The following is a 26247-nucleotide window of genomic DNA, read 5'->3' on the forward strand; positions in this document are numbered from 1 at the left end:
CAGTAACACTATGTTGTCATAACAGAGGGTAATAAGCCGAGGAATGTTCTAGTGATTATCCCTGTCTAACTTTGTTCTCGTCTCTCTCCCCCCCACCCCCCTCCACACACACACACACACCAGTGGACTGCCTGGACCCTAGCTGTAGCTCCCATGGTGTGTGTATCCATGGGGAGTGCCACTGCAGTCCTGGCTGGGGGGGAACCAGCTGTGACATCCTGAAGACCATGTGTCCAGACCAGTGCTCTGGTCATGGGTCCTACCAGGCGGACAGTGGAACCTGCACCTGTGATGCCAACTGGACCGGACCAGACTGCTCTGTCGGTACGGAGGGATGGAGGGGTGGGGTGGGAGAGATGGGAACATTGGGCATAGAGAGAGAAAGAGAGAGAGAGAGAGAGAGAGATGGAGAGAGAGAGAGAGAGGGAGGGGGAGAGGGAGGGGGAGAGGGAGGGGGATAGACAGGGAGAGAGAGAGAGAGAGAGAGAGAGAGAGAGAGAGAGAGAGAGAGAGAGAAGGGGGGGGGGGGGGGTGGATGGAGGGGATGAAAGAAAAGAAAAGCAAAGGAAACAGTGGAACGACCACAGATGGACAAAATGAAAGGGGGAGAGGAGAAGAGGAGAACGTGTACTAACCCAAACAAACAGGAAAGGAGGGAGTGAGGGAGAGGAGAGGAGAGATGGGGGAACTATGTTTATCAGGGTGGCTGTCTGTTTGTTTTGGTGTTTGGTCTGACTCTGTTCTGGTGTCTTCTGGAACCACCACAACCCTCACTGCACACACACACACACACACACAAAAAGAATCCCACAAACATAATCACTCTTCAATGCCTGCAAATACGCACATCACACACACATAAAGCATATTTATCACCAACACTTTAACTCCCTCTTTTGACCAAGATATAACCCCCCCCCCCACACATACACACACACACACAGATTTCTCAAGTTACACCAGCCCATCTGACAGCGGTGTGTGTGTGTGGATGTGGTAAGGCGCCTGTTTTTGTCAGTGCTACAAGGTGATATCTGAAATCTACCAGACAGGGTCACGACCTCCCACCGTTATTCTTAAGACACACACACACACACACACACAGGAGCTGGTTGTAAAAGGACTATACGACGGGTGGCTTACAGTGTTTCATTAACTGTGTACTTGTGTCTCTTCCTGTGTGTGTGTGTGTGTGTGTGTGTGTGTGTGTGTGTGTGTGTGTGTGTGTGTGTGTGTGTGTGTGTGTGTGTGTGTGTGTTGCAGAGGTGTGTGCGGTGGACTGCGGGAGCCGAGGTGTGTGTTTTGGGGGGGGGTGTCGCTGCGAGGAGGGCTGGACTGGGACGGTGTGTGACCAGAAGGCATGCCACCCTCTCTGTACCAAGAACGGAGCGTGTAAGGAGGGCAAGTGTGAGTGTAACCAGGGCTGGACCGGGGAACACTGTAACATAGGTGAGGAAACACCACAGATGGCAAACGTACACGCATCCTTCACTCATGTAGAAGTACAGATACTCATGTTTAAAAAGAGTTGAAGTACTGACTACACCTTTTCACTCAAGTTAAAGTAAAGAAGTTTGGGCTCTGACATATACTTAAGTCAAAAGTATTCATTTCTACTAACTGTTTTAGTGTCACGCTGGTGATTGGACCTCTCATCACATTAATACAAAAATACACTATAGACCGGGGCATTCACCAGGAATCCTTTTTGACAGAGACAATTTTGAACATCTCTCTCATATATGGCCATGGGTGATCAGAAATGTCTCTATTCTCAGTCATGTTGTCATCGCTAACTCCTTGTCTCATCCATAGTGTACTGTTCAAAAAAAAAAAAGATTTTTTCAAACTTTCAATACTTTTTTACCAAAAGTTTTTTTCCACACACAACCCGAGTCACACGACACAAAAACGTTGCAAGTTTTTGTTTAAAGTTTAAAAAATATACATATAAATATATATTTATTTTTTTAAACCTTTTTTTCACACACAGTGAATGGAGAGGAGAGAGAGATCGTGTCACCAAATACAGATTAAAACTAAAGTAACAAGCCTGGCTTGAACATTTAAGAAGTAGAATGTACAGATTTGTGTAAAAAATTTAAAGAGTGGAAGTAAAAAGTTGGATAGTGAAGCAAAAATAAATAGTAAAGTAAAGTACTGATACCAGAAAAATCTACTTCAGTACAGAAACAAGGTCTTTGTACGTTGTTACTTCCCATCTCACACACACACACACACAGTCCTCATTCACGCTCACACACAAACACACCTCCTTCAGACACACACCAATAGAACCACAATCATAATACCGTACGAAGGGTCACACCCACATTTCATATGACACAATTTCATCCCTATCGTTTTCTTCTCTGTCAACTTCTCAGGGCTCTCTACTATCTCCTGTGATTAAAGACTGTACATCAAGTACTCTCATCCACATTTCAGTCTCTGCTAGTTCTGTCTGGTGTGTTCCTCTGTACGCATCCACATCTCTGTCCTCTGCTAGTTCTGTCTGGTCTGTTACTTAGGAGTTGCACACAGGGGAGATGTTTTTCATTGCAGATAAAATACAGCCACGTACTCTAAGTGGCTTTCACTTTCTGACTAACAGAGAGAGAGAGAGAGGGGGGGGGTGAGAGAGAGAGAGAGAGAGAGGGGGGGGGTGAGAGAGAGAGAGAGAGAGAGAGAGAGAGAGGGGGGGGGGGGGGGTGAGAGAGAGAGAGAGGTGTGTAAACAGCTGTAGATTTGACAGAATCCCATCTCATTTGTGTGCTACCAGTTAAATCCACTACACTGATGCCTTCAATGTGAGAAAACAATGAAAATACCCGTCCCTCGCTGCCCTCCTCCATCTGTCCTCTCTCGCAGCCTGGCTGTGATTCATAACTGTTCCTCTACTTCTCCCACTCTCTTCCCCATTTACCTCCTGCCTCTTTCTTCCCTCTCACCCCCCCCTCCCTTCTCTATGATTGAGTCAGCAGGGCCTGCAGTATAATTGTTCACAGGTTGATGTCAATATGATCAGTCTCACTGAACTGCTCTGATAGTAATGACCCACTGATGTCCAAGACAGCATGATTCATTTAGCCACACACACACACAGACACACACTTAGCAGTTTCCCACATGCAGTGCATATGTTTGAGGAAAAAAAAAGAAAAAAAAAACGTTACCGCAATTAGTAGTTAGTACTTCACAGAGCTCTCATAGTTCAGGGTGATTATTCCTGTTATTCTAACCCCTGTCTTTGTGTGTGTGTGTGTGTGTATCCTTCGGTCTCTGTGGCTATCTGCCTCTCTTCATAGCCATGTGTGTACTCTCGAATGAACTGTCTGTCCAGTTCTTTTCTTTTCTAAAATGCCTGCTCTCTCTCTCTCTCTCTTCCTCCCTGTTCCTCCTTCTGTTTTTCAAGCTCACAACCCGGACATTAGAGTCAAAGGTACGGTGCTCTTTCTGTTCCTCCATCCTTCCCATCATGCACTGTGGTGCTTCTGTGGTGACCGTGGTGATAATCGCCATAGCTTTGTAATAACCTGTTTTATTGTCTTTCTCTGTGGGAGGTCTCTCTCTCTCTCTTTCATATGTTCATCTTTTTTTAAATGTTTTCCTGTTGTGTCTATGACTGCAAGTCACCCCCCACCACCCAGTAAGGAGAATATAAAGATTGCTTTTCTCTAAGGTCAAGGTTCACTCAGAGGCCCTGAGTCCACCCCCCCCCCCCCCCCCCCCATACAGTATGAACATGAGACAGAGGTCTCTGTGGGTTATAAGGTGCTTCATACTGCTCCTCAATGCCCCTCCCCCCAATGACGGACAGCCAATTAGACATCCGCTCAATCCACCTAGGACGTGGAAAGTGCCTTGTCCAATCGCACACTGGCATCTGCGTCTGAAACGGGGGTGTTTTTTTGTTGCTGTTGTTGATTTTTTCTTCCACGCCCGTGTTTGGTTGCCACTAACATTCCGCCAGCTGGATAGAGTGAGGCCACAAAGTCGTCATGACAACACTTCTGTTCTTTTGTTTCTTTGTCCCTCTTTTCTACCAAAGAGAAACAAAAAAACTTTCCGACGATGCCATCCCGTCCAGGCAGTTAGAACCATACCGCTTTCTTTATGCTTGTGTGTCTTCATTGGTTAGTCTCTCGTCTGCTCTCTCTATCTCTCTGCTACCATTGGTTGGTCTATACTCTCTGCTGTCTTCATTGGTTAGTCTCTCCTCTACTTTTTGTCTCGGTTGTCTTCATTGGTTAGTCTCTCCTGTGCTCTCTCTCTCGGCTGTCTTCCATCACAGTATTGTGTCAGCCCTTCCCTTCCCAGTTATACATTCAGAGTTATTTCTGTCAGCTTTGTCCACCTGGGAATGCTTGGCAAGTTCTCACCTGTCTGGGGCTTTCAACGCCTCTCTCTTTTACTCTCTCTTTCTCTCTCTCTCTGTGTCTCTCTCTCTCTCTCTCTGTGTCTCTCTCTCTCTCTCTCTCTCCCTCTGTCTCCTCTATCTCTGTCTCTGACTGCCTCTCCTTGTCTTGCCTGCCTCCAGTATATCTACACCCCTCCTCCCTTCCCCCCTCTCCTCTGCACCCCCCCGCCCCTCCCCCTCCCCTCCTCCAGCAGTCAATCCCTCTCAGAAGCTTCTCCACTGAGGTGTTTTGGTTAATTTGTTTCTTTCCCTCTAATCTCCCTTCTTCTCCTGGCCCCACTCTGGCAGGATACAAAGGTAACTCCACCAAGACCAGGGGGATTGTCACCAGCAATCACTCTCCTCCTCTTCCTCTCCTCCTCTTCCTCTCCTCCTCTTCCTCTCCTCCTCCTCTCCTCCTCCTCCTAGCTCCCTCTGTCTCTCTCTCCCTCTCAGTCCCTCAGCTCCTCTCTCTCTTTGTCTTGAAGCACGGAGTACACGTGTCTTTGTACGAGTCTCTCTTTGCTGTTTTTACTTGTGGTCCTTTTCTCTGGTTATCTCATTCCTGTCTGTCCTGAAACGTTTCCAAACACACTTAAACACAGGCATGCACACAAGCACATAAACACACGCAAGCATAAACAAACACACCCCAAACACACAGACACACAGGAATGCCTTCGCCCCCCCCACAGCACAAAAACACACATACTACACACATACTACACACACACACACCCACACACACATGTGGTTCCTGCGTTGTGTCGGGGCCCAGTGTGGCTCTTGTCTCCATGCATCCTTCTGGTGTGTGTTAGCTAGTCTGCTCCTACTCCCCGGGCTTGGCTTAGACATTACTGAGTTTTGATTATTGATTATTATTATCAATATGATTCTTCTTCTACTTCTTCTTCTTCTGTGAGAAGGAATGTTGGCCGGAGCGTAAAGTATAGAGGTGGAGGGGGGGGGGGGGGGGGTGACGCGGGCCTCTCTATACTTTGCGTCTCCAGGTGTTGTGGCTTCACATGAATAGAAGCAGATGATGGCTGCCTTGGCGTTCTGCTTTCATGATCTACGACGGGCTTGTTCTGTGAGGGAGGACTTCCATTTATTCATTCGTTTATTTTCTTTCTTTCTTACTTTTTTCTGATTTGAGATTTGGGATATTGGAACTTTTAAAGGGGAACATAGAAATACATTTTCAAATCCAATTAATTGATTCCATTCAGTTGAAACTAAACACGATCTCAAAGCTGATTTGGACTTTCTTTTCCCTATCCTGTCAATTTCCACCATCAGCATTTGTACCAGGCATCCTCTACCCTCACTTGATTTGACACCAAATTCCTTGTTTGTCTTCCTCCTCTGGGACAGTAAGAGAGGATCTGTTGTTCATGTGAAACTACAGCTCCAGCGCACTTCACCGGGCCTGTGTCCGTCTGTCAAAGTCTTCCTCCACCAGATCTCATTATGGTTCCTACCTCTGTGTATATCTGTCACACGGACTGTTCGTCTCTCTGTTCCATTCAAACCAGAGGGGATGAAAGCTGTCTCTGTCCCATGCACACCAACACACCAACACACCAACACACCAACACACACACGCACACACATACAGACATGCACACGCACACACATACAGACATGCAAACGCACACCCACACACATACAGAACCCACACACGCAGTCACACACACACACACATACTAAACTACATCCCTGTGACCCCCGTGTGACCTCTGTGTGTGTGTGTGTGTGTCATGACAGAGGGCTGCCCAGGTCTGTGTAACAACAACGGCCGCTGCACGCTGGACCAGAACGGCTGGCACTGCGTCTGCCAATCAGGCTGGAGGGGGGCGGGCTGTGACGTCGCCATGGAGACACTGTGCACCGACAGCAAAGACAATGAAGGAGGTGAGTGAGCCAATCATGGGGGCAGGAGAGGCCGAGGTGGAAGGCCGCACAGCCAACGGGAGGCGAGGGCTGCTTTGGGGGGCTCTTTGTGCTATGATGTGATTGGCTGATTGTCTTAGGTTGGTGGAGACCAGATGTACGACCATTTTTCTCCTCCGGTTTTTCTATTTTTGTAAGAAAGAAAGACACAGTGCTGTTAGCCCCCCGTCCTTCTCCTCCTCTTCTACTCCCTCCATCCTCCTCCTGCCTCTCGTCTCCTAACTCTTAGTGTGGACTACAGGGAGAGATTATCTGACTTCCACATAGCAACCTTCTCTGTCTCTCTCTTTTCCTCGCTTAATCTCTCTGTCCCTGAAGGTATCCCCTCCATATTTAGCCACAGTTAGTCCACACACACACACACACACACGCTCACAAATACTCATAGGTACACACATCTGCACACAGGCACAAACGCACACACTCACTGCCGTCAGTGCAGAGCGGCCAGGCTGTTTGTCACCAGCTCCGGGGGTTAAAGGTCAGCTAATATCCTAGAACAACTGGGGCTGCCTTCTTCCCTAGAGATCAGCCAATCAGAGCACATTGTGGCGGGCACACCAACACCTATGTGTGTGGTTTGTGTTTCCGTGTGTGTGTGTCTCCTCCACCTCCTATAAAATCCACCAGCTATAGGACTTGTGTGCTGACTTAGAAAAACAACATGCTAGGTTTCTTGTAGTGTGTGTGTATCTACATGTCTCTGTGTGTATCTACATGTCTGTGTGTGTGTGTGTGTGTCCTGCAGACGGTCTGGCGGACTGTATGGACCCAGACTGCTGTCTCCAGGCGTCCTGTCAGAGCCAGCCCTACTGCCGAGGGTCACCTGACCCTGCCGAAGTGTTGAGCCAGAGCCCCGCCCCCCTGGTGCCCCAGCTGGCCGCACGCTCCTTCTACCAGCGCATCCACTTCCTGGTCGGCCATGACAGCACACACGTCATCACCGGGGACAACCCCTTCAACAGGAGGTACGGGGGGACCGGATCATGTGACCGCACTGCACCTCCTCTCCATCTGCTCCCCTCGCTGTATCTCTCCTCCTGCCAGCTCTACCTTCATCTCTCCATCCCTGCCTCTCTGCCTCTCCTTGACTGTCCAGCTCTACCTTCATCTCTTCATCCCTGCCTCTCTGCCTCTCTGCCTCGCCTTTACTGTCCAGCTCTACCTTCATCTCTTCATCCCTGCCTCTCTGCCTCTCTGCCTCGCCTTTACTGTCCAGCTCTACCTTCATCTCTCCATCCCTGCCTCTCTGCCTCTCTGCCTCGCCTTGACTGTCCAGCTCTACCTTCATCTCTCCATCCCTGCCTCTCTGCCTCTCCTTGACTGTCCAGCTCTACCTTCATCTCTCCATCCCTGCCTCTCTGCCTCTCCTTGACTGTCCAGCTCTACCTTCATCTCTCCATCCCTGCCTCTCTGCCTCTCTGCCTCTCCTTGACTGTCCAGCTCTACCTTCATCTCTCCATCCCCCCCTCATCGCTGTCTCATTTCTTTATGCAAAGAGAAAGGAGGAGAGGAGAGGAAAGAAAAATAATACCAAAAGGACAGGGAGGAAATAAGACTCTGAGGAGGAGAGAGAGAGCGAGGGAGGAAGGGAGGGAGGGAGGGAGGAAGGGATCGAGGGAGAAAAAGGAGTGGAGGACAGAGTGAGGGATTATGAGGTCATCTGGATAGGATAACATTCGACTGATATCCATCCCTAATCTGTCACTACGGCAACCACTGGTTTACAGCCAAAGGAAGGAATACATTACAGGTGCATTAGAGAGCAGGGGCTTCTGGGTAATTTATAGGATGATTACTCTGGGGAGGTGTGTGTGTGGGGGAGGGGGAGTTCTGTGTGTGTGTGTGTTGACTACAGTTCTACTGATTAACTCTCAGTAAATGTGGTAATGACCTGAGGAAAAAGGGAGTAAATCAAGCTGTCCTCTTCTCCTCCTCTCATCTCCTCCCGTCCTCTCATCTCCCTCTTTTCTCCTGTATACCTTTCCGTCTAGCTGCCTCTCTCTTCATTGACCGTGTGTGTGTGTAAGATTTAGCCCTTAGTCCTCTCCAGTATTGATCAGTGTGTATGTGAGGGGGCACTTAAACAACCTGTGAGTTATGACTGCTTAGGAGGAACAGTGAGTAACAATGCCCTGTGTGTGTGTGTGTGTGTGTGCATGTGTGTGTGCGTGTGTGTGTGTGCATGTGTGTGGTGTGTGTGTTTGTGGCTGGCTGTGTGTGTGTGTGTGTACATAATAATAGATATGAGTCATTTGTCCAGGGGGCTGCTTCTCAATGGTTAATATCATGTGTTGGTTTAAGTGTTTTCTGCTTTTGTAGAAACCATTTTAGTATATAGCATGGTAACATCTGAATCTCCCCCATCCTTCTCATCCTCTCCCCTCCCCTCCCTCTCTCCTCCCTCTCTTCTCCCTCTCTTCTCCTTCTCCTCTCCCTCTCTTCTCCCTCTCTTCTCCTTCTCCTTCTCCTCTCCCTCTCTTCTTCCTCTCTTCTCCCTCTTCCTCTCTTCTCCCTCTCCCTCTCTTCTTCCTCTCTTCTCCCTCTCCCTCTCTTCTCCCTCTCTTCTCCCTCTCCCTCTCCCTCTCTTCTCCCTCTCCCTCTCTTCTCCCTCTCTTCTCCCTCTCTTCTCCCTCTCCCTCTCTTATCCCTCTCTTCTCCCTCTCTTCTCCCTCTCCCTCGCTTCTCCCTCTCTTCTCCCTCTCTTCTCCCTCTCCCTCGCTTCTCCCTCTCTTCTCCCTCTCCCTCTCTTCTCCCTCTCTTCTCCCTCTCTTCTCCCTCTCTTCTCCCTCTCCCCCAGTCTGGTGTCCATCATCAGGGGTCAGGTGTTGACAGCAGATGGGACTCCCCTCATCGGGGTGAACGTCACCTTCCTCCACTACCCTGACCACGGATACACCATCACACGCAAGGACGGCATGTAAGTCAACACACACACACACACATGCCCACACACATCCTCACACACACGCACACCCATCCTCTCTCACACACATAAACACACACAAATTCACAAGCTATTTGTGATTTATATCTTTTCTGGGCTGATGGATTGGGTGTTTATGCGAATGTGTGTCTAAGAGTGTGGTTGGAAGTGTACTTCAACCTGAGAGACAGAGGGAGGAGAGAGAGAGAGAGAGAGAGAGAGAGAGAGAGAGAGAGAGAGAGAGAGAGAGAGAGAGAGAGAGAGAGAGAGAGAGAGAGAGAGAGAGAGAAAGAGAGAGAGAAAGAGAGAGAGCGAGAGAGAGGGAGGGAGGGAGAGGGAGAGAGAGAGAGAGAGAGAGAGAGAGAAAGAGAGATCTCTTCCACATCTTCACATGCAAATGTCACCAGCAGACCAGTGAAAACAGGCCAGCATTTAAAGACTGCAGGCCTGTTTAAAATGCATTGGATTTACAAGGGCAGAATCAATCACCGGTACACAGCCACACACACACTCACAGAGGCACACACACACTCACAGAGACACACACACTCACAAAGACACACACTCACAGAGGCACACACACACTCACAGAGACACACACACTCACAGAGACACACACACACTCACAGAGACACACACACACTCACAGAGACACACACACTCACAGAGGCACACACACACTCACAGAGACACACACACTCACAGAGACACACACACACTCACAGAGGCACACACTCACGCACACACTCTCCTCTGTAAAAGCATCCCAGTGTTATTCCAGAAGCACCCCCTCCTCCAGACAGCAGCAGAGGTAATGAGGCCCCACCTTACTACACCTCTCACACATTACAGAGAGAGCACAGGCCAGAGAGGAGACCCTTTATTAGTTTCCTCCAGCTGCAGGGCTGTGTTGGTGTGCACGTGTGCACGTGTGTACGTTTGTATCTGTCAGTGTCGGTGTCTGTGTGTGCTTGTTTGTGTTTTGGTGTATGTGTGTGTTGATGTGTGTGTGTGTGTGTGAGAGACATCTGGTGTCCTAATAGAGGTATTCAGGTAGGCAGAGGCTGAGCTCTCAGGCACGTCCGATGTTAAATGAGATACAACTGAAGCCAATAGAATAAGAGGTTGGCTCGAGCCGTACAGTGAGGTGCTGTGACCCTGCCACAGAGCCCTGAGTGGTATAGATGAGCACAGGAAGAGAGGGAGGAGAGCCAGCAGATTGGGTGTCTCGTGTCATTTGTGTTGTTGGGGTGAAAGCTCTCCTCTCTGCCGGAGCACAGCGTGATTAAGAGGGTGGCATTTGAGAGACGCCTTCTTAAAACGCAATCTAATATCTTTCCCTCCGTTCATCCCTCTCTCTGAATCTCTCCGCCTCTCCCTCTTTTTCGATCTCTCCCGCCCTCCATCCCTCCCTCTACCCCCCCTTCCTCTCTCTCTCTCTCTCTCTCTCTCTCTCTCTCTCTCTCTCTCTCTCTCTCTCTCTCTCTCTCTCTCTCTCCTTCCATCCCTACGCTCTTCTCCCTCCCTCCGTCTCTCTCCCACCCTCCATCACCCCCCCTCTCCTCTCCTTCCCTCTCCTCTCCAGGTTTGACCTCCTGGCCAACGGCGGTGCCTCCCTGACCCTGGGCTTTGAGCGCGCTCCGTTCCTGCCCCAGTACCGCACGGTGTGGATCCCCTGGAACGTGTTCTACGTCATGGACACCCTGGTGATGAAGAAGGAGGAGAACGACATCCCCTCCTGCGACCTGAGCGGCTTCGTCAGGCCCCTCCCCCTCATCGTGGCCTCGCCCCTCTCCACCTGCTACCGCTCCTCACCCGAGGACGGCCCCATCATACCTGAGACGCAGGTGCGCACCCTCACACCCCTACACAAACACACACGCCTACATACACTCACACCCCTACACACACACACACGCCTACATACACTCACACCCCTACACACACACACACGCCTACATACACTCACACCCCTACACACACGTACACGCCTACATACACTCACACCCCTACACACACACACACGCCTACATACACTCACACCCCTACACACACGTACACGCCTACATACACTCACACCCCTACACACACACACACGCCACATACACTCACACCCCTACACACACGTACACCTGCGCACACTCACACACCTACACACACACACGCCTACATACACTCACGCCTACACAAACGCACACACCACAGACACAAACACACACATGCACGCACACACCCAAACAATCATGCAAATACAGCTCATTAAAGAACACGGTACAGAGAAATAAGCAGGGAGCAAGATCAGAGAGTTTATAGTGAGGTACCTGCAGTGTTTACTGCCCACGTTTTAACTGGCCCGTTAGGACACACACACACACAGTTTTATAACAGTGAGCGGTGTTATACAAGCCTACCTTTAACAAGCCAGTGATTGAAGCAGTATGGATTTATTAGCTGGAAGCACAGACGATCCACGTCAACCACACACACACACACACACACTCTCGCACGGATCAAACCCAAGCGACTTCAGTCTTATCCCTATCATAGCCCAGTCTGTGTGCACAGAGCAGCCAAACACATTGTAGTGTTGGGTTGTGTGTCCAGAGCTAGCAACTGATATGTGTTCTCTGGACACACTTCACTCCTCTCCTCTCCTGGCTCTACCCTCCTCTCCTCCCCTCTCCTCCTCTCCTCCCCTCTACTTCTCTACCCTCCCCCCCTCTCCTCCTCTCCCCTCCCCTCCCCTCTCCTCTCCTCCTCTTCTGGCTCTACCCTCCTCTCCTCCCCTCTCCTCCTCTCCTCCCCTCTCCTTCTCTACCCTCCCCTCCCCTCTCCTCCTCTCCTGGCTCTACCCTCCTCTCCTCCTCTCCTCCCCTCTCCTCCTCTCCTCCCCTCTACTTCTCTACCCTCTCCTCCTCTCCCCTCCCCTCCCCTCTCCTCTCCTCCTCTCCTGGCTCTACCCTCCTCTCCTCCCCTCTCCTCCTCTCCTCCCCTCTCCTCCTCTCCTGGCTCTACCCTCCTCTCCTCCCCTCTCCTCCTCTCCTCCCCTCTCCTTCTTTCCCCCCCTCTCCTCCTCTACCCTCCCCCCCTCTCCTCCTCTCCCCTCCCCTCCCCTCCCCTCTCCTCTCCTCCTCTCCTCCTCTCCTCCCCTCTCCTCCTCTCCTCCCCTCTACTTCTCTCCCCTCCTCCCCTCCTCTCCTCCTCTACCCTCCCCTCCCCCCTCTCCTCCTCTCCTCCCCTCTCCTCCGCTCCTCTCCCTCCCCCCCTCCTCTCCCTCCCCTCCTCTCCTGGCTCTGCTCTGCTCCAAAAGTCTTTTCATGAAACAATGTCTTCCAGCCTAGATCCTGCCAAGCAGTGCATCACACACGCAGCAATGCTACTCTCTGTCAAATGTATCTCAACACTGTTTAGGTTTTCACATACATGTGCACACGTCCACATACACACACAAACACGAGCAGCTTCAGATATTGCCAAAAGGAGATTCCTCCTGTCTCAGGAGTTGATGAGCGACAGACACCCAGGAAGAAATAGAAAAGCGAGCAAGAGACAGAGAGGGTCAGAGAAACAGATTGCAGTGCATGTAAGGACGAAGGAGAACAGAGGGATCACTTTCTCTCTCTCTCTCTCTTCTCTCCTTTCTTCATGTCAGTATCAGTGTGTATAAAGTTAACCACAGGGCTTTGATATCTAATATGGTTGCCAATGACAACAGGATCTATCAGAACGAGCATCTAATTGAGCGGACAACACACACACAAACACACTCCAACCCACACTGCATTCCCACACATTTTTCCTCCACCCTCTCTTACACACACCCACACGTTGCAGCCACATTCCCCAGTGGTGTGTGTGTGTGTGTGTGTGTGTGTGTGTGTGTGTGTGTGTGTGTGTGTGTGTGTGTGTGTGTGTGTGTGTGTGTGTGTGTGTGAGGCAGGGAAAGGGTAAGCTCCTCTGACATACAGGGTAATTATCCTTCAGGGTTGGGCACTTGGCAATCTAATGGGACTGTTTTTATAACACACACTTATACTGTTTCTCACACACACACACACGCAGACACACTTCTACAGGGACCCCACCCTGCTCCCCTATATGTGTAACTACATTCCTCCAGACCCTAATAGCATGTTTCTCCTGGCTCTAAACTAACTCATAATAAAAGGCTTCTGTTATTACATTCAAAGTAGTGTGTGTGTGTGTGTGTGCGTTCGAGTGAGTGTTATCTTATGCAATATGGAAAGGAAATGAAATGACAATTCTGCCAGGATATGTGTGTGTGTGTTAGTGTGTGTGAGTGAGTGAGTGAGTGTGTGCGCTTCTAATGGCGGTCTATAACAGGAACGTGGGATTTTAAATTTTACGAGCGTCTGGGAGATCTAAAACAATAACTGCAGCCCCAGCACTTAGTGTTTGAAGAAGAGGGCCATTGAAGGAGACGCTATGAAAGGAATGGTTTTGTAATTGACTCTAGCTGGAGATTTAAACCATCTTTAATACACAAACAGGAACACACACGTTCACACAGGCGTACACCTACACACACACTCGTACACACACACTCGCACACACACAGAGGAACACACAGAGGAACACACGAGTACACACACACACAGGGATCACATGTGTAGCGCGCAACCGTACACACAGCAGAAATGTAATTAATTGCGATGTGCTTTGGTAGCCTCATTCACCAGACTTTTAAAGAGCTCTTAGACTTGAGCTCTAGTCTGGATGGAGGATGGAGATGAGGGTCCAGTGTGCAGAACAGAGAGACCCAGCCTATGTATAGACAGCCTGGAACGCCACCACTGAAGCATTTAGGATGTAGAAGTCCCCATCAATCTAGGAATGCTGATGGAACCATATCATTAGAATAATAAGGCTTCATCACCATCATTCCTATGGCAACACCATGGTTGCTAGCAGACAGGTCAGAGAATGTTCTGTTGGCAGGGAGGTTGCTATGAAGTTTGGAATCAAGTCTCTGATTGATGACACCTCACCGCGCGTGTGTGTGTGTGTGTGTGCGCGCGTGTGATGGATTGTTCTCATGGAAAGAATCAATAACAGTGTGTGTACTATCACACAAGAGAAAACCAGAAAAACAAATCCTGACACACACACACCCACACACCATCTCAACAAATCAAACAGATGCACACATCCAAACACACTGTCCCATTAGTGAGTGGTCTGACAGACTCCTGGAGTTAAGACACTGTCGTTATAATGATGATAAGACATGAAGCAGACAGTCATCACCAGACCGCCACCAACACACATGCCTCCTAACAGGCCGCTGTTAGGATAACTACATACGGATAATGTTTAAGTTGTTATTGTTATCATCGCTGGGTAGTTATCCATCCACACTGTCCACACCTGCCAGGTAGCTTACTAAACCTGTCCACATTACTGTCAAAAGCACTGCATTTGTATGCAGAAGCGATGTCATTTCCCTGTGTTTAGAGACAGATAGGAACACGTGCTATAACAAGTCTCCCCCTGTCAGAGTGGGACACCAGGCACTGTGTGGATGCTGAGCGCATGTACTTCATTTCCCTATTGATCTGTATACAGACAGATGCAGAGTTGGGTGTGCTGCAGTCCGCTTGCTGCCCATCAGGAAGATAGTTAGTGAGTCATGCAGACAAGCAGTCCTGCCAGAACAGGATCCCCCTCCCACCCTCCCTCTTCTTCTTCTTCTTTACCCACCACTGTTAGGACACTCCTTGACCCCCCGCTCCCCCTCCCCCCTCACAGCAGTGTGCTGCGTCTTCCTGGCACAGTGACATATCATCAACCGCCCCCCCCCCCTCCCCCCACACACACACACACACTCACACAACCCCATGCCCCAACACACACACAACCCCATGCCCACCACACTCCAACACACACACAACCCCATGCCTCACCACACACTCACACAACCCCCCTGCCCCCACACACACACACACACTCACACAACCCCCCTGCCCCCCCTCCACACACACACACACACACCTGTGCACCAGTGGTGTGATGACACGTCCTGCTCCCTCTGCTTTGATGTGTGTCTGCAGGTGCTACAGGAAGAGACATCCATCCCAGGAAGTGACCTCCACCTGCTGTACCTCAGCTCACGGGCGGCCGGGTACAAGCCTGTCCTGAAAGTCACCATGACCCAGTCCAGCATCCCCTTCAACCTCATGAAGGCAAGTAACCAGGAACACTCTGAAATCAAAACCCTGCGTTTACTTAGACAAGCCAAGGACTGGCAGTTGTGGAATATGAAGTAAGCTTTAGCTTAATCAGTTTCGTAATTCATTTAGTAGATGTTTTTATCCAAAGTGTAGCGGATATAGACCAATAGCGCTTCTAGAAAGTTCAGCAGAAGCTCAAGGATAAGAGGTGCAGAGTTCTAACAGTATTTCGGTGGTCAGAGTCAAGGAACGCTCTGTATTTACTAGGAACTAGTTTTAGTATTTATAATGGATAACCATAATAATAACCGCTATTGTTTGTATTTCCCCAGGTGCACCTGATGGTGGCGGTAGTGGGCCGGTTGTTCCAGAAGTGGTTCCCAGCTCAGCCCAACCTCTCCTACACCTTCATTTGGGACAAGACTGACGCCTATAACCAGAAAGTCTATGGACTCTCAGAGGCAGTCGGTGAGTTAGCATATCTTGTCTATAGGCCTGATTGCTAAAGGAACTGGCTAACTAATTGAGCTTAGGGCAATGGATGGGTTAGCTTAGCTGTGGTACGTCTGGCTAATGCTAATTCAGTTGGGATGGAATTGAAAATAAAGCCTAGCATGCTACACTAGACTAGGTACTAAAGTAGAATAACATTTCAGTCCCAAACAGCTGTCCTCTCTGCTAAGCACAAGAGCTCCAGAAACATTCCACTGTTACATTTGTATGTTTTTTCTTGAACTTTCTGTCTCGGGATATTTGATACTGAGAAAACAGCTTTGCTGTCAAAGCCTTTTGTGTTGAGATGTTACACTCTGAACCCTGGGAGGTGTCTCTGTTTTACCACTGATGCCATGAGTGCCTCTCTCTTTCTCTGTCCCCTCTCACTCTTCTACTCCCTCGTTCTCTCACATCCTCTCTTCCTCATTTCCTGTCAGTCCTCTCGACCAACTCCCCCTCTTTCTCCACCACCTTCTTCTCCCTATCTCTCCCTCTCTTGAGCCTCTTCTCGCTCTCTCTCTCTCTCTCTCTCTGTCTCTCTCTATCTCTCTCTCTCTCTCTCTATGTCTCTGTCTCTCTCTCTGTCTCCACTTCCTGTTATTTCTTTCTGCTGACAGTGTTTTCTTTGCATGTGTGATTACCATACAACTCAAAACCACTGCAAGGAACACAAATGTGTGTGTGCTTGTGCGTGTCTGTGTGTGTGTACCGAAACATTTATTTCTTTGCTTCACTCCTCCCATCTGCGTTGTGAAGGTCACAGCAAAAGCTGTGGCTTTTCTTCTAAATATACTGCAGCAACGACCTCTCTCTCTTTCTCTATCTCTGTCTCTCTTTCTCTCTACTCTCTCTCTGTCTGTCTCTCTCTCTACTCTCTCTCTACTCTCTCTCTCTGTCTGTCTCTCTCTCTACTCTCTCTATCTCTCTCTATCTATCTCTCTCTATATGTCTCTCTCACACACATACACACACACACAACTGGTATGGATAGACAGTACAGTTCTCACAAAAGCGAACCGTACACACATGGTCCGCCAGTAGTTCACACTGATTTACTCTCTCTCTCACACACACACACACACACTCTTTCCCACTCACACAGCCGACAGCAAGTCATGTACTGACATTCCCTCCTCATGGGAGAATGAGTAGAGAACAGAGAAGTGAAAAGGGGTGGGTGGGGGGCACAGACTGAAATGGGATAGAGAGTGGATGAGTGAGACATGAAAATACAGAGAGAGAGAGAGAAATCTTCCTATGCTCTTTAACAGTAAGCATGGATGGAGAGAGGGATGAACCTGTTAGGGGTAGGTAGATAGAGGGAGGGAAGAAGGGATGGATAGATGGAGAGAGGGAAGGAGAGATAGATGGAGGGGAAAGGGGAGGAATACAGGGAGGGGTGGACTGGACTGTGGTTATTGATCAGTGTTTTATCTCCACTCTTAATCAGACTCCTGGGCTTGTAATGTTGCTTTTAACACACACACATAAACACATAAACACATACACACACACACACACACACTTGTGGTTATTGATCCTAGGAAGGGTCTGCAGAGTGCCCGTCTAGATTTGATTGGCTAAGGACAGATGGGACATTTGATGTGATTGGTGGAAAACGGACAGGACATCTCCTGTAATTGGTTAATGACAGATAGGATCTGAAATGATTGGACGAGGACAGGGTGGAATGTTAGATTTCGAGAGTTTTAACGCTCTCTGTTAAAATGTAAATGTTGATCAGGGATGTCTATATACAGTTTATGTGCTCAAATGTAAACAATATTGTTTAGATTATAACTGTGATATGTGTGTGAGCAGTTTCGGTGGGTTTCGAGTACGAGTCGTGTCTGGACCTGATCCTGTGGGAGAAGAGGACGGCCGTGCTTCAGGGCTACGAGCTGGACGCCTCCAACATGGGGGGATGGACCCTGGACAAACACCACATCCTGGACATCCAGAACGGTAGGGACACGCACGCACGCACACACCTCCCAGAAGCACACAGCTCCTCCCAGAGGCACACACCTCCTCCCAGAGGCACACAGCTCCTCCCAGAGGCACACAGCTCCTCCCAGAGGCACACAGCTCCTCCCAGAGGCACACACCTCCTCCCAGAGGCACACAGCTCCTCCCAGAGGCACACAGCTCCTCCCAGAGGCACACACCTCCTCCCAGAGGCACACAGCTCCTCCCAGAGGCACACACCTCCTCCCAGAGGCACACAGCTCCTCCCAGAGGCACACAGCTCCTCCCAGAGGCACACACCTCCTCCCAGAGGCACACAGCTCCTCCCAGAGGCACACACCTCCTCCCAGAGGCACACAGCTCCTCCCAGAGGCACACACCTCCTCCCAGAGGCACACACCTCCTCCCAGAGGCACACAGCTCCTCCCAGAGGCACACAGCTCCTCCCAGAGGCACACACCTCCTCCCAGAGGCACACACCTCCTCCCAGAGGCACACAGCTCCTCCCAGAGGCACACAGCTCCTCCCAGAGGCACACAGCTCCTCCCAGAGGCACACACCTCCTCCCAGAGGCACACACCTCCTCCCAGAGGCACACACCTCCTCCCAGAGGCAGCTGGGGCTCTTCATTCATGTGGTGTGGAGCCCTAACAGGCTCTTAAGTGCTGTTACCAGATAGCTTTACACACAGCTTATCATTATGCTGTGACATAAGCCTGTTAAACAGGCAGACACGCATACATTACAGGCTTAGCACTGACACACGGCTAACAGAGAGACAGCGAGTGTGCGTGTGCGGAGCGCGGTGAAGGATGAATCAATGTCCAACAAAACAGCCAACTGACAACTCCCTTGTCTTAGTGTACAACCCCCAGCCAAGCACGCTGACATCTTTGTCAGTGTGTGTGTGTGTGTGTGTGTGTGACCTTGACACAGAGTACAGTCAAGCAGAGAGATTGTTGGCAGCCGAACGTTGGTGGTGGCGTGTCATCAAACGAGGACGCGAGATCAGGGTGATGGATGCCAACGGTGCCACCCCCCTCTCCTTAGCAACACTCACTAAGGAGGAGGGAGGGAGGGAGGAGAGAGTTTATCAAACGGACAGAGGGGGAGAGTGTGTGTGTCGAGAAGGGAAAAAAGTGCAGATTGGAGACACGAGAGAAAAGAGGGAGAGAATAAGCGAGATAGTGAGAGTTTTAGAGTTTTATATCACCAGACACCAAGTCAGGACAAAGTCAGGACATCTCTAGAAGTCACCCCCAATTCCCATCGGCCAACAGGTATTAGGTAAGACCGCTAGCACCAGGCGTGTGAGTGTGCACAGGGGGTGACTCCTAAGTGAACCAGCCTGTTCATCAACCTAACGGCTGAAAGAGGAAGCCTGTCCACTTGTCAAACTGACAGCTGTCTTAATGGAAAAGACCTGGGGGGGGGGGAAGAGGAGGACGGGGACAAGATTGGGTCAGTGGTACTGATGTTAGAGCAGCAGGAGAGGAGGGTGGGATGTGAGGAGGAGGAGAGGAGGAGGAGGACAGGGTGTGATGTCAGGAGGAGGAGAGGAGGAGAGGAGGGTGTTATATGAGGAGGAGGAGGAGGACAGGGTGTGATGTCAGGAGGAGGAGAGGAGGAGAGGAGGGTGTTATATGAGGAGGAGGAGGACAGGGTGTGATGTCAGGAGGAGGAGAGGAGGAGAGGAGGGTGTTATATGAGGAGGAGGAGGAGGAGGAGGACAGGGTGTGATGTCAGGAGGAGGAGAGGAGAGTGTTATGTTAGGAGAAAGAGAGGAGGAGGAAAGGAAAGGAGAGGAAGAAGAGAGCTTGGGATGATTGGAAAATGAGGAGGATGATTAGAGGAGGGTGTGATTTAGGAGGATAGGATTATGTGATTGGACTGTAGATGACAACATAGGGTGCATTTCCACTGCATGGTACCGCCTCGACTCAACCCGACTCTCTTCGCCTTTTTTGGCGTCGCTACGACAACCACCTACACGGAGGGGGTACTATCTGCACTGGGAAACGAAGCACCTGATTAGGGCTGCAACAACAAATCGATTAAATCGATTATTAAAAGCGTTGGCAACGAATTTCATTATAGATTTGTTGTGTCGTGCGATTATTACGCCACTCAATATGTCGCGGAGATGTTTGAGTATAAAAAAAAAAGAAGTTTAGTTGAGCGTGGAGCGGAGGTAGAGGAAAGGCCATCGGAGAGACGTTGTTGAGTAACGTTGTTCTGAAACACATGGCGGAGGCAGAGAAATCAGTACGACCCAAGTCATCCAAGATGTGGGAGCATTTCACACTAAATACATCGAAACAGTGTGTTAATTGACCGAGGTGAAGTTAGTTTCATACTCGACATTCTTCTCACATTCGGAAGACACTACTTTGCAGCATCGCGTTAGGGACCGGGTGAAAACAACCCATACCATTTTGAAAAATGTTGCCTTTTATAATATTTTGGGGAATATAAAACCTTAAACAGACACCACAGTATCTTAACAATGTCTGGTATACTTCCACAGCCTTTACTTTTTCAATGAAGTTTTAAATAAAATGATAGAAAATCACTAATCTTTGAAAATAGCTTAATCCTCGCAAATCTTAAATATTTTCAAAATTGTGTCAAAAAATCTTAAATATACACCAGATTATTCTAATAAAGTCTATCTTACTTCCACAACCTTTCAATTTTCAATAAAGTTTTAAACAAAACTCAAATCTGCTCATCTTGGAAAATAGCATTAAGTCCACAATAATATTAATAACCTTTTTCAAAATTGTGTGCCTGTTTGTGCACATTCTGAAGATGTTTTGCACTGTGACTTTGCACTGTCAGTTCTGTTATTGAATAAAGGGTTGGAAATTAATGCTTTTTTGTTTTTGTTTTTTTATCCGATTCATCGATCGAAAAAAGAATCAACAGATTAATCGATTATTAAAATAATCGTTAGTTGCAGCCCTACACCTGGTACCCAGAGCGAGGGGAGCGGAGTGTAGCCGGGCCCATGCAGGTGAAAAGCTCCATTAGAGGATGCAGGAGAGTTATGAGGTCCTAATGGGGTCGGGTCAGTCAGAACAGAACCAAGTGCTGCTCTGTCTGTTAGAACATCTGAGATGATGTCTATCAATGTTAGTGCTAACAGGGACAGTCAGGATGTATGATGATGGTGATGAGGATTCTGATTAAGGATGGGGACCATGTGTGAAAGCCTAGATCGGGCTGCAGTCTCTGCCCGGGCATTCACCTTGACTGTGAATCCCTGTCTCCTGGAGCAGTTAGGCTGACGAGACAGTGCAGTCACACACCCTGAGAGGTGTGTGTGTGTGTGTGTGTGTGTGTGTGTGTGTGTGTGGGTGTGTGTGGGTGTGTGTATGTGTGTGTGTGTGTGTGTGCGTTGATGCTCAGGCCAGCTCTCCTCCAGCACATGCTGTTCTTTACACACACAAACACACCCCACAGAGACAGAGTATAACAGTGTCATCAACACTAAACAGCTGTGTTGGTGTATGTGTTGGACAGAGCATAGTAAATGATTTAGACATAGTGCTTAGCGAGACGGGGCTTTCATAAAGGTACAAGCTTATAGCCGTGGAGGACAATAACAACATGTACTGTGAATAATGATGTGTGGAATTGTGTTTGTGTGAAGATAATTTTATCGAAGGAGATTGTACATACAGTATATTCACATACTGTAAATGATTCAGTCACAGCTCTTAAGTACGTTATTTATTCTTTTGTTAACACACACATGGTCTATGATGCCTAACTAATCACACAAAAGTAAGGCCAATGTATTATCATCGGTCCATCTCTGCGGTTGTCAAGGGGGATTGTTGTCAGGCTGGCTGTTGTTGCCGGGTCGGAGTAGTGGGAGTTTGGGAGTCCTGGTCTTTCATGGTCCCGTTTCAGAATGACACTAAGCCCCCCATCCCCCCCATGCCCCCCATGGACTTAGTGCCAGCTTGTCCTAGCCAATTCCTCTGGTCTTTCATCTCTGTCCTACACACACATTCTCTCTCTGCCTTTCTTTTTCGACATCAACATGCGCTTTCTTTCTATCTCTCTGTCTATGCCTGTTTCCTTTTGTCCCTCCCTCTCTTTCTCTCCCTCTCTTTCTCTCTCTCTCTCTCTCTCCCTCTCTTTTACAAAGTACTGTGGCTCTTTGAGGCCCCACTGAGTCCCAAATAGTCCCTCTCCTCCTTAATCCCTCTCTCCTCTCCTCTCTCATCCTTCTATCGCCCATTACTTCTCATCCCTCTTCTCAAACTGCATCTCAGCTCAGCTGAAACCTTTTACCCTCTCACCTCCACTCTCCTCAACCACACACACACACACACAGAGAGAGAGAGAGACCTCTAACCACCAATTGAGGACCAGCTCTTCAGTCTCACCATTACTGCCCCCTGCCACACACACATACTCTCACTCCCCCGCCCATTACTCTATCAGCCAGGAGGACAATCAAGCCCCATTACAGACTCCAGCTCCAGTCCTGCTGTCCTTCCTCCTCACTCTCTCTCTCTGACACACGGAAACTCAGAAAACACTCCTGTCCACCGCTGGGCTGGAAAATTGTGATTACTACTGTCAGTCTCTTGAGCCAAAATGGCCGCCTCAACTCGATATTCCGCTGGCATCCCACTGTTCATACTACCCTACTATGTGTACACATAATAGTATGTGTGTATGTATTTTGTATCCGTCGTCCAACATGGTATGATAGTGTGGGATGTGTGTGCGCGACAGACAGGGGGGGGAATGCTGACGCTGCCCGCTGCCGTCCTGGGAAGAAGGAGGACATGATGGGGAAAATCCTCAAGTGGATTTTTCCGTGGCCATTCGGCGTGTGTGTGTGTGTTCCCTCCACTTGTGTGTGTGTTCCACCAGTTGTGATATTAATATAAGGATGATTCTTTTTCTTTAACTCAACCAACATGTTTTGGTTTGAATTTATTGGAAGGGTATAGTGTGTGTGTGTTGAGTTGACATTGTAATAGCAGCCCAGGTGTTTTGGCCGTGTGAAGGCTTCCTTTGTTTGTGCGTGTGCGTTACACACAATCCTCGCTCCTCCTCCTTCTCCCTTCTTCCCCTCCTCGTCCTCATCCCTCTCTCCCCCTGTCCTCTATCTGTCACCACATCCATCAAATCACCAGCCATCCCTCGCTCCTACCCCCCTGGGCTCCTCGAGCCCAGAACCTGAGACTGCACAGCCGGGGTTGTGTGTGTGCAAGTGGGTTTTTAGGGAGGGGGGGAGGGTTGAGGGTGTTAGTTTGTTTCTTCAGGGGAGGTGTTCTGCGTGCTGTATCTGTGTGTGTAGGCATGTGTGTTCTCCGCAGATCAAACCCCCTGATGACAGTACATGTTGTGAGATTGCTGTCCCGGGATTTACCCTGAAAACTGCTTTCAAGCACATTCATTTCAAATGCCAATCATTACAATATTTCTCCCTGTACCATGATATCTTACCCAGAACACACACACACACAACTCCAGTGATAGATGGACACATCACAGTCTTCTTCTCAGACACTCATCCTTACTAAGCCTGCAGGATAAAGAGAGAGGGGGGGGGGGGGGGGGGGAGAGAGAAGGAGAACGAGAGGTGGCCGTGCGAGAGATAAGGAAAGCATGTAAAAAGAGAAAAGGGGAAAAAAGAAAGCTCCAGATTCAAAGTACCAATCAGGCTGTGTTCCTTGCATTTCCTGTCTGCCAGCCTCCTAGCAGACTCCACTTCCTGTTTCAAACACACAATCCTCAAGTGTGCTCCCGACACTTGTCTGCCGGCCTCTCGACATCACCATCGAGTCGCCCTTTTTTTCCTCTTTCTCTCTCCTTTCCTCAATCCCTCTCTCCGTCTGCAGGCTGAGATAAGGTCGTTTTTGTTTACAGACACACACACACACAGCAACAGGTCTGTGGTTTTAGGGGAAGCCAGCCAGAGTCTGTAATCTGAAAGACAACATCCTTTTCTTTCTTTCTTTCTCTCTACTTCTATGTCCCCCTCATTCTCTCCCTCTCTCAATCCCTTATTCATTGTGTTGGAAAGAGGACAGACACTTCCACATCACATTCTCAGCGCCCCCCCCCTCCCCCCGACGCACACAAACAGACGCACACCAAACAACTGATGATGATTGCAGAGGCACACACATTTCAAATCCTTCCAAACACCTGTGTGAATCTCCCCCAACCCCAGTGAGTGGAGCTGAAGTGTGTGGTGGGTCAGGTGTGTGTGGGTGGGGTCAGGTGTGTGTGGTGGGTCAGGTGTGTGTGGTGGGTCAGGTGTGTGTGGTGGGTCAGGTGTGTGTGGGGTGGGTCAGGTGTGTGTGGTGGGTCAGGTGTGTGTGGTGGGTCAGGTGTGTGTGTGGTGGGTCAGGTGTGTGTGGTGGGTCAGGTGTGTGTGTGGTGGGTCAGGTGTGTGTGTGGTGGGTCAGGTGTGTGGGGTGGGTCAGGTGTGTGTGTGGTGGGTCATGTGTGTGTGGTGGGTCAGGGGTGTGTAGGTGGGTCAGGTATGTGTGGGTGGGTTAGGTGTGTGTGGGTGGGTTAGGTGTGTGTGGTGAGACAGGTGTGTGTGCTGTGGACAGCAGGGGACTCCTCAATACTGCTTCAAGGTGTCGTTCGTATCCCCCCTTTCCCCCAGCGCTCACACCTCCACACACACCTCCACACACTGCCCCCACACTGCCCCCACACTGCCCCCACACTGCCCCCACACTGCCCCCACACTGCGCCCACACTGCCCCCACACTGCCCCCACACTGCCCCCACACTGCGCCCACACTGCCCCCACACTGCCCCCCACACTGCGCCCACACTGCCCCCACACTGCCCCCCACACTGTCCCCCACACTGCGCCCACACTGCCCCCCACACTGCGCCCACACTGCCCCCACACTGCGCCCACACTGCCCCCCACACTGCCCCCACACTGCCCCCACACTGCGCCCACACTGCCCCCCACACCAGGCTCTTTCATCTGGCGTTATCTGGGGCTCTCAGCAGCATGGAGCTCCATGCTTCCAGCCCACGTCTCAGCAGGTGGGCTGGTTCTCACACACACACACACACACACACCCCTGCAGGAGCTCAGGGGAAAATGCCTCAGCACCGGGGAACGTGAAATCGTTATTTACCATTTCTCTGGTTTGCTGTTTCTCTTTCCTCTCTATTACATATATATCCATACAAACATACATGCATACAGTACATACATAGATATCATGGAGCTTATTTAAAAATCAATCAAAGACCTGCCAGGGTCTAGAACTGATGGTGAACTGGTCAACTTCCTCTGTAGAGGTTTCTCCTTCCTGTTCACGGGATAGTGTTGATTTGCTCCTCTCCCCCAATAGACGTTTAGATGGAGGATAAAATAGGGGTCAGAGTTGACTAGGGCAGTGTGTGTGTCGGTGTGTGTGTGTGCATTTGTGTGTGTGTGTGTAGCAACAGAGAATAGGTTCCATCCATCTCATTTACTCGGGCGGTGTCACACATGGCCTGAAAGCTTAGCTTCTCTCTCTCATACACACACACACACGCACAGTGAAACAACCTTCAGGAGACGTTAGCTCGTCCTGTGAAGGTGTGTGAGTTTGTTCGTGGCAGTATTAGAAAGATTCTGGGAAGAAATTAAGCCAAGGTTAAAAGTGTGTGTGTGTAGGAGAGTGTGTGTGTGTGAGTATATTGCTCGCTCAGCACCATTGGGAGACCAATCAGTTACTCCGCTTCAACAACATACCAACTCTCAGCACACACACTAACACACACACACACTAACACACACACACACACACAAACACACGTGCACATGTGCAGACACCCACAGAGCTTTAAGATCTCTGTGTACTGCTGCTTTTCTCTATCAAGCAGGGAAAGGGCCACCCATGTCCTGTGGAGATGCAGGACCCCTGCTAGCTAGGCTAACTTTGCCTGGAGGCTAATCAATGACACTACTGATCCTAGCTTAGCTCTGGTGGAGATGTATAATGACCGACTGTGTGTGTGTGTGTATGCGTGTGTTTGTGTTCGTATTTTGTGTGTGCAGAGGGGTCCGTGCTGTGCAAGGGCCCTGCTGCAGAGTGTGGTGGGCTAGCTAAGATGGCGTCATTGATCTGGTAATTAGCAACAGTGGAGAAGCTGCCTGGTAGTCCAACATGGCGCCCCGTGTGAATAATTTAAGTCACACAGCGTGAAGCCGCTGTTTGAAGTATCCTCTTTGAAGCCTCAGATCCACGTTCTGCCACACCCCTCTCCTCCGTCTCCAGACCTCCTTCCCACACTTCTTTCCTCCTTCCGTTTAATTTCTT

At 49.7% G+C, this 26247-nt stretch overlaps 1 protein-coding gene across 1 annotated transcript in view; it reads left to right on the plus strand.

Moving 5' to 3' along the window:
* Positions 1–227: 227 nt before the first annotated feature.
* The window catches only part of tenm3 (teneurin transmembrane protein 3), a 43768-nt gene continuing 17748 nt past the window's right edge, over positions 228–26247 (plus strand). Inside the window, exons 1-10 of the mRNA XM_067250334.1 lie at positions 228–320; positions 1383–1449; positions 6167–6313; positions 7101–7320; positions 9153–9272; positions 10864–11125; positions 15350–15481; positions 15802–15937; positions 17786–17929; positions 24582–24979. Of these exons, the coding sequence (XP_067106435.1) occupies positions 228–320; positions 1383–1449; positions 6167–6313; positions 7101–7320; positions 9153–9272; positions 10864–11125; positions 15350–15481; positions 15802–15937; positions 17786–17929; positions 24582–24979 (1719 nt within the window). The remainder of the gene's footprint in view (positions 321–1382; positions 1450–6166; positions 6314–7100; positions 7321–9152; positions 9273–10863; positions 11126–15349; positions 15482–15801; positions 15938–17785; positions 17930–24581; positions 24980–26247) is intronic.

The sequence above is a fragment of the Osmerus mordax genome, chromosome 14 (assembly GCF_038355195.1).
Source record: "Osmerus mordax isolate fOsmMor3 chromosome 14, fOsmMor3.pri, whole genome shotgun sequence".
Lineage (NCBI taxonomy): Eukaryota > Metazoa > Chordata > Actinopteri > Osmeriformes > Osmeridae > Osmerus > Osmerus mordax.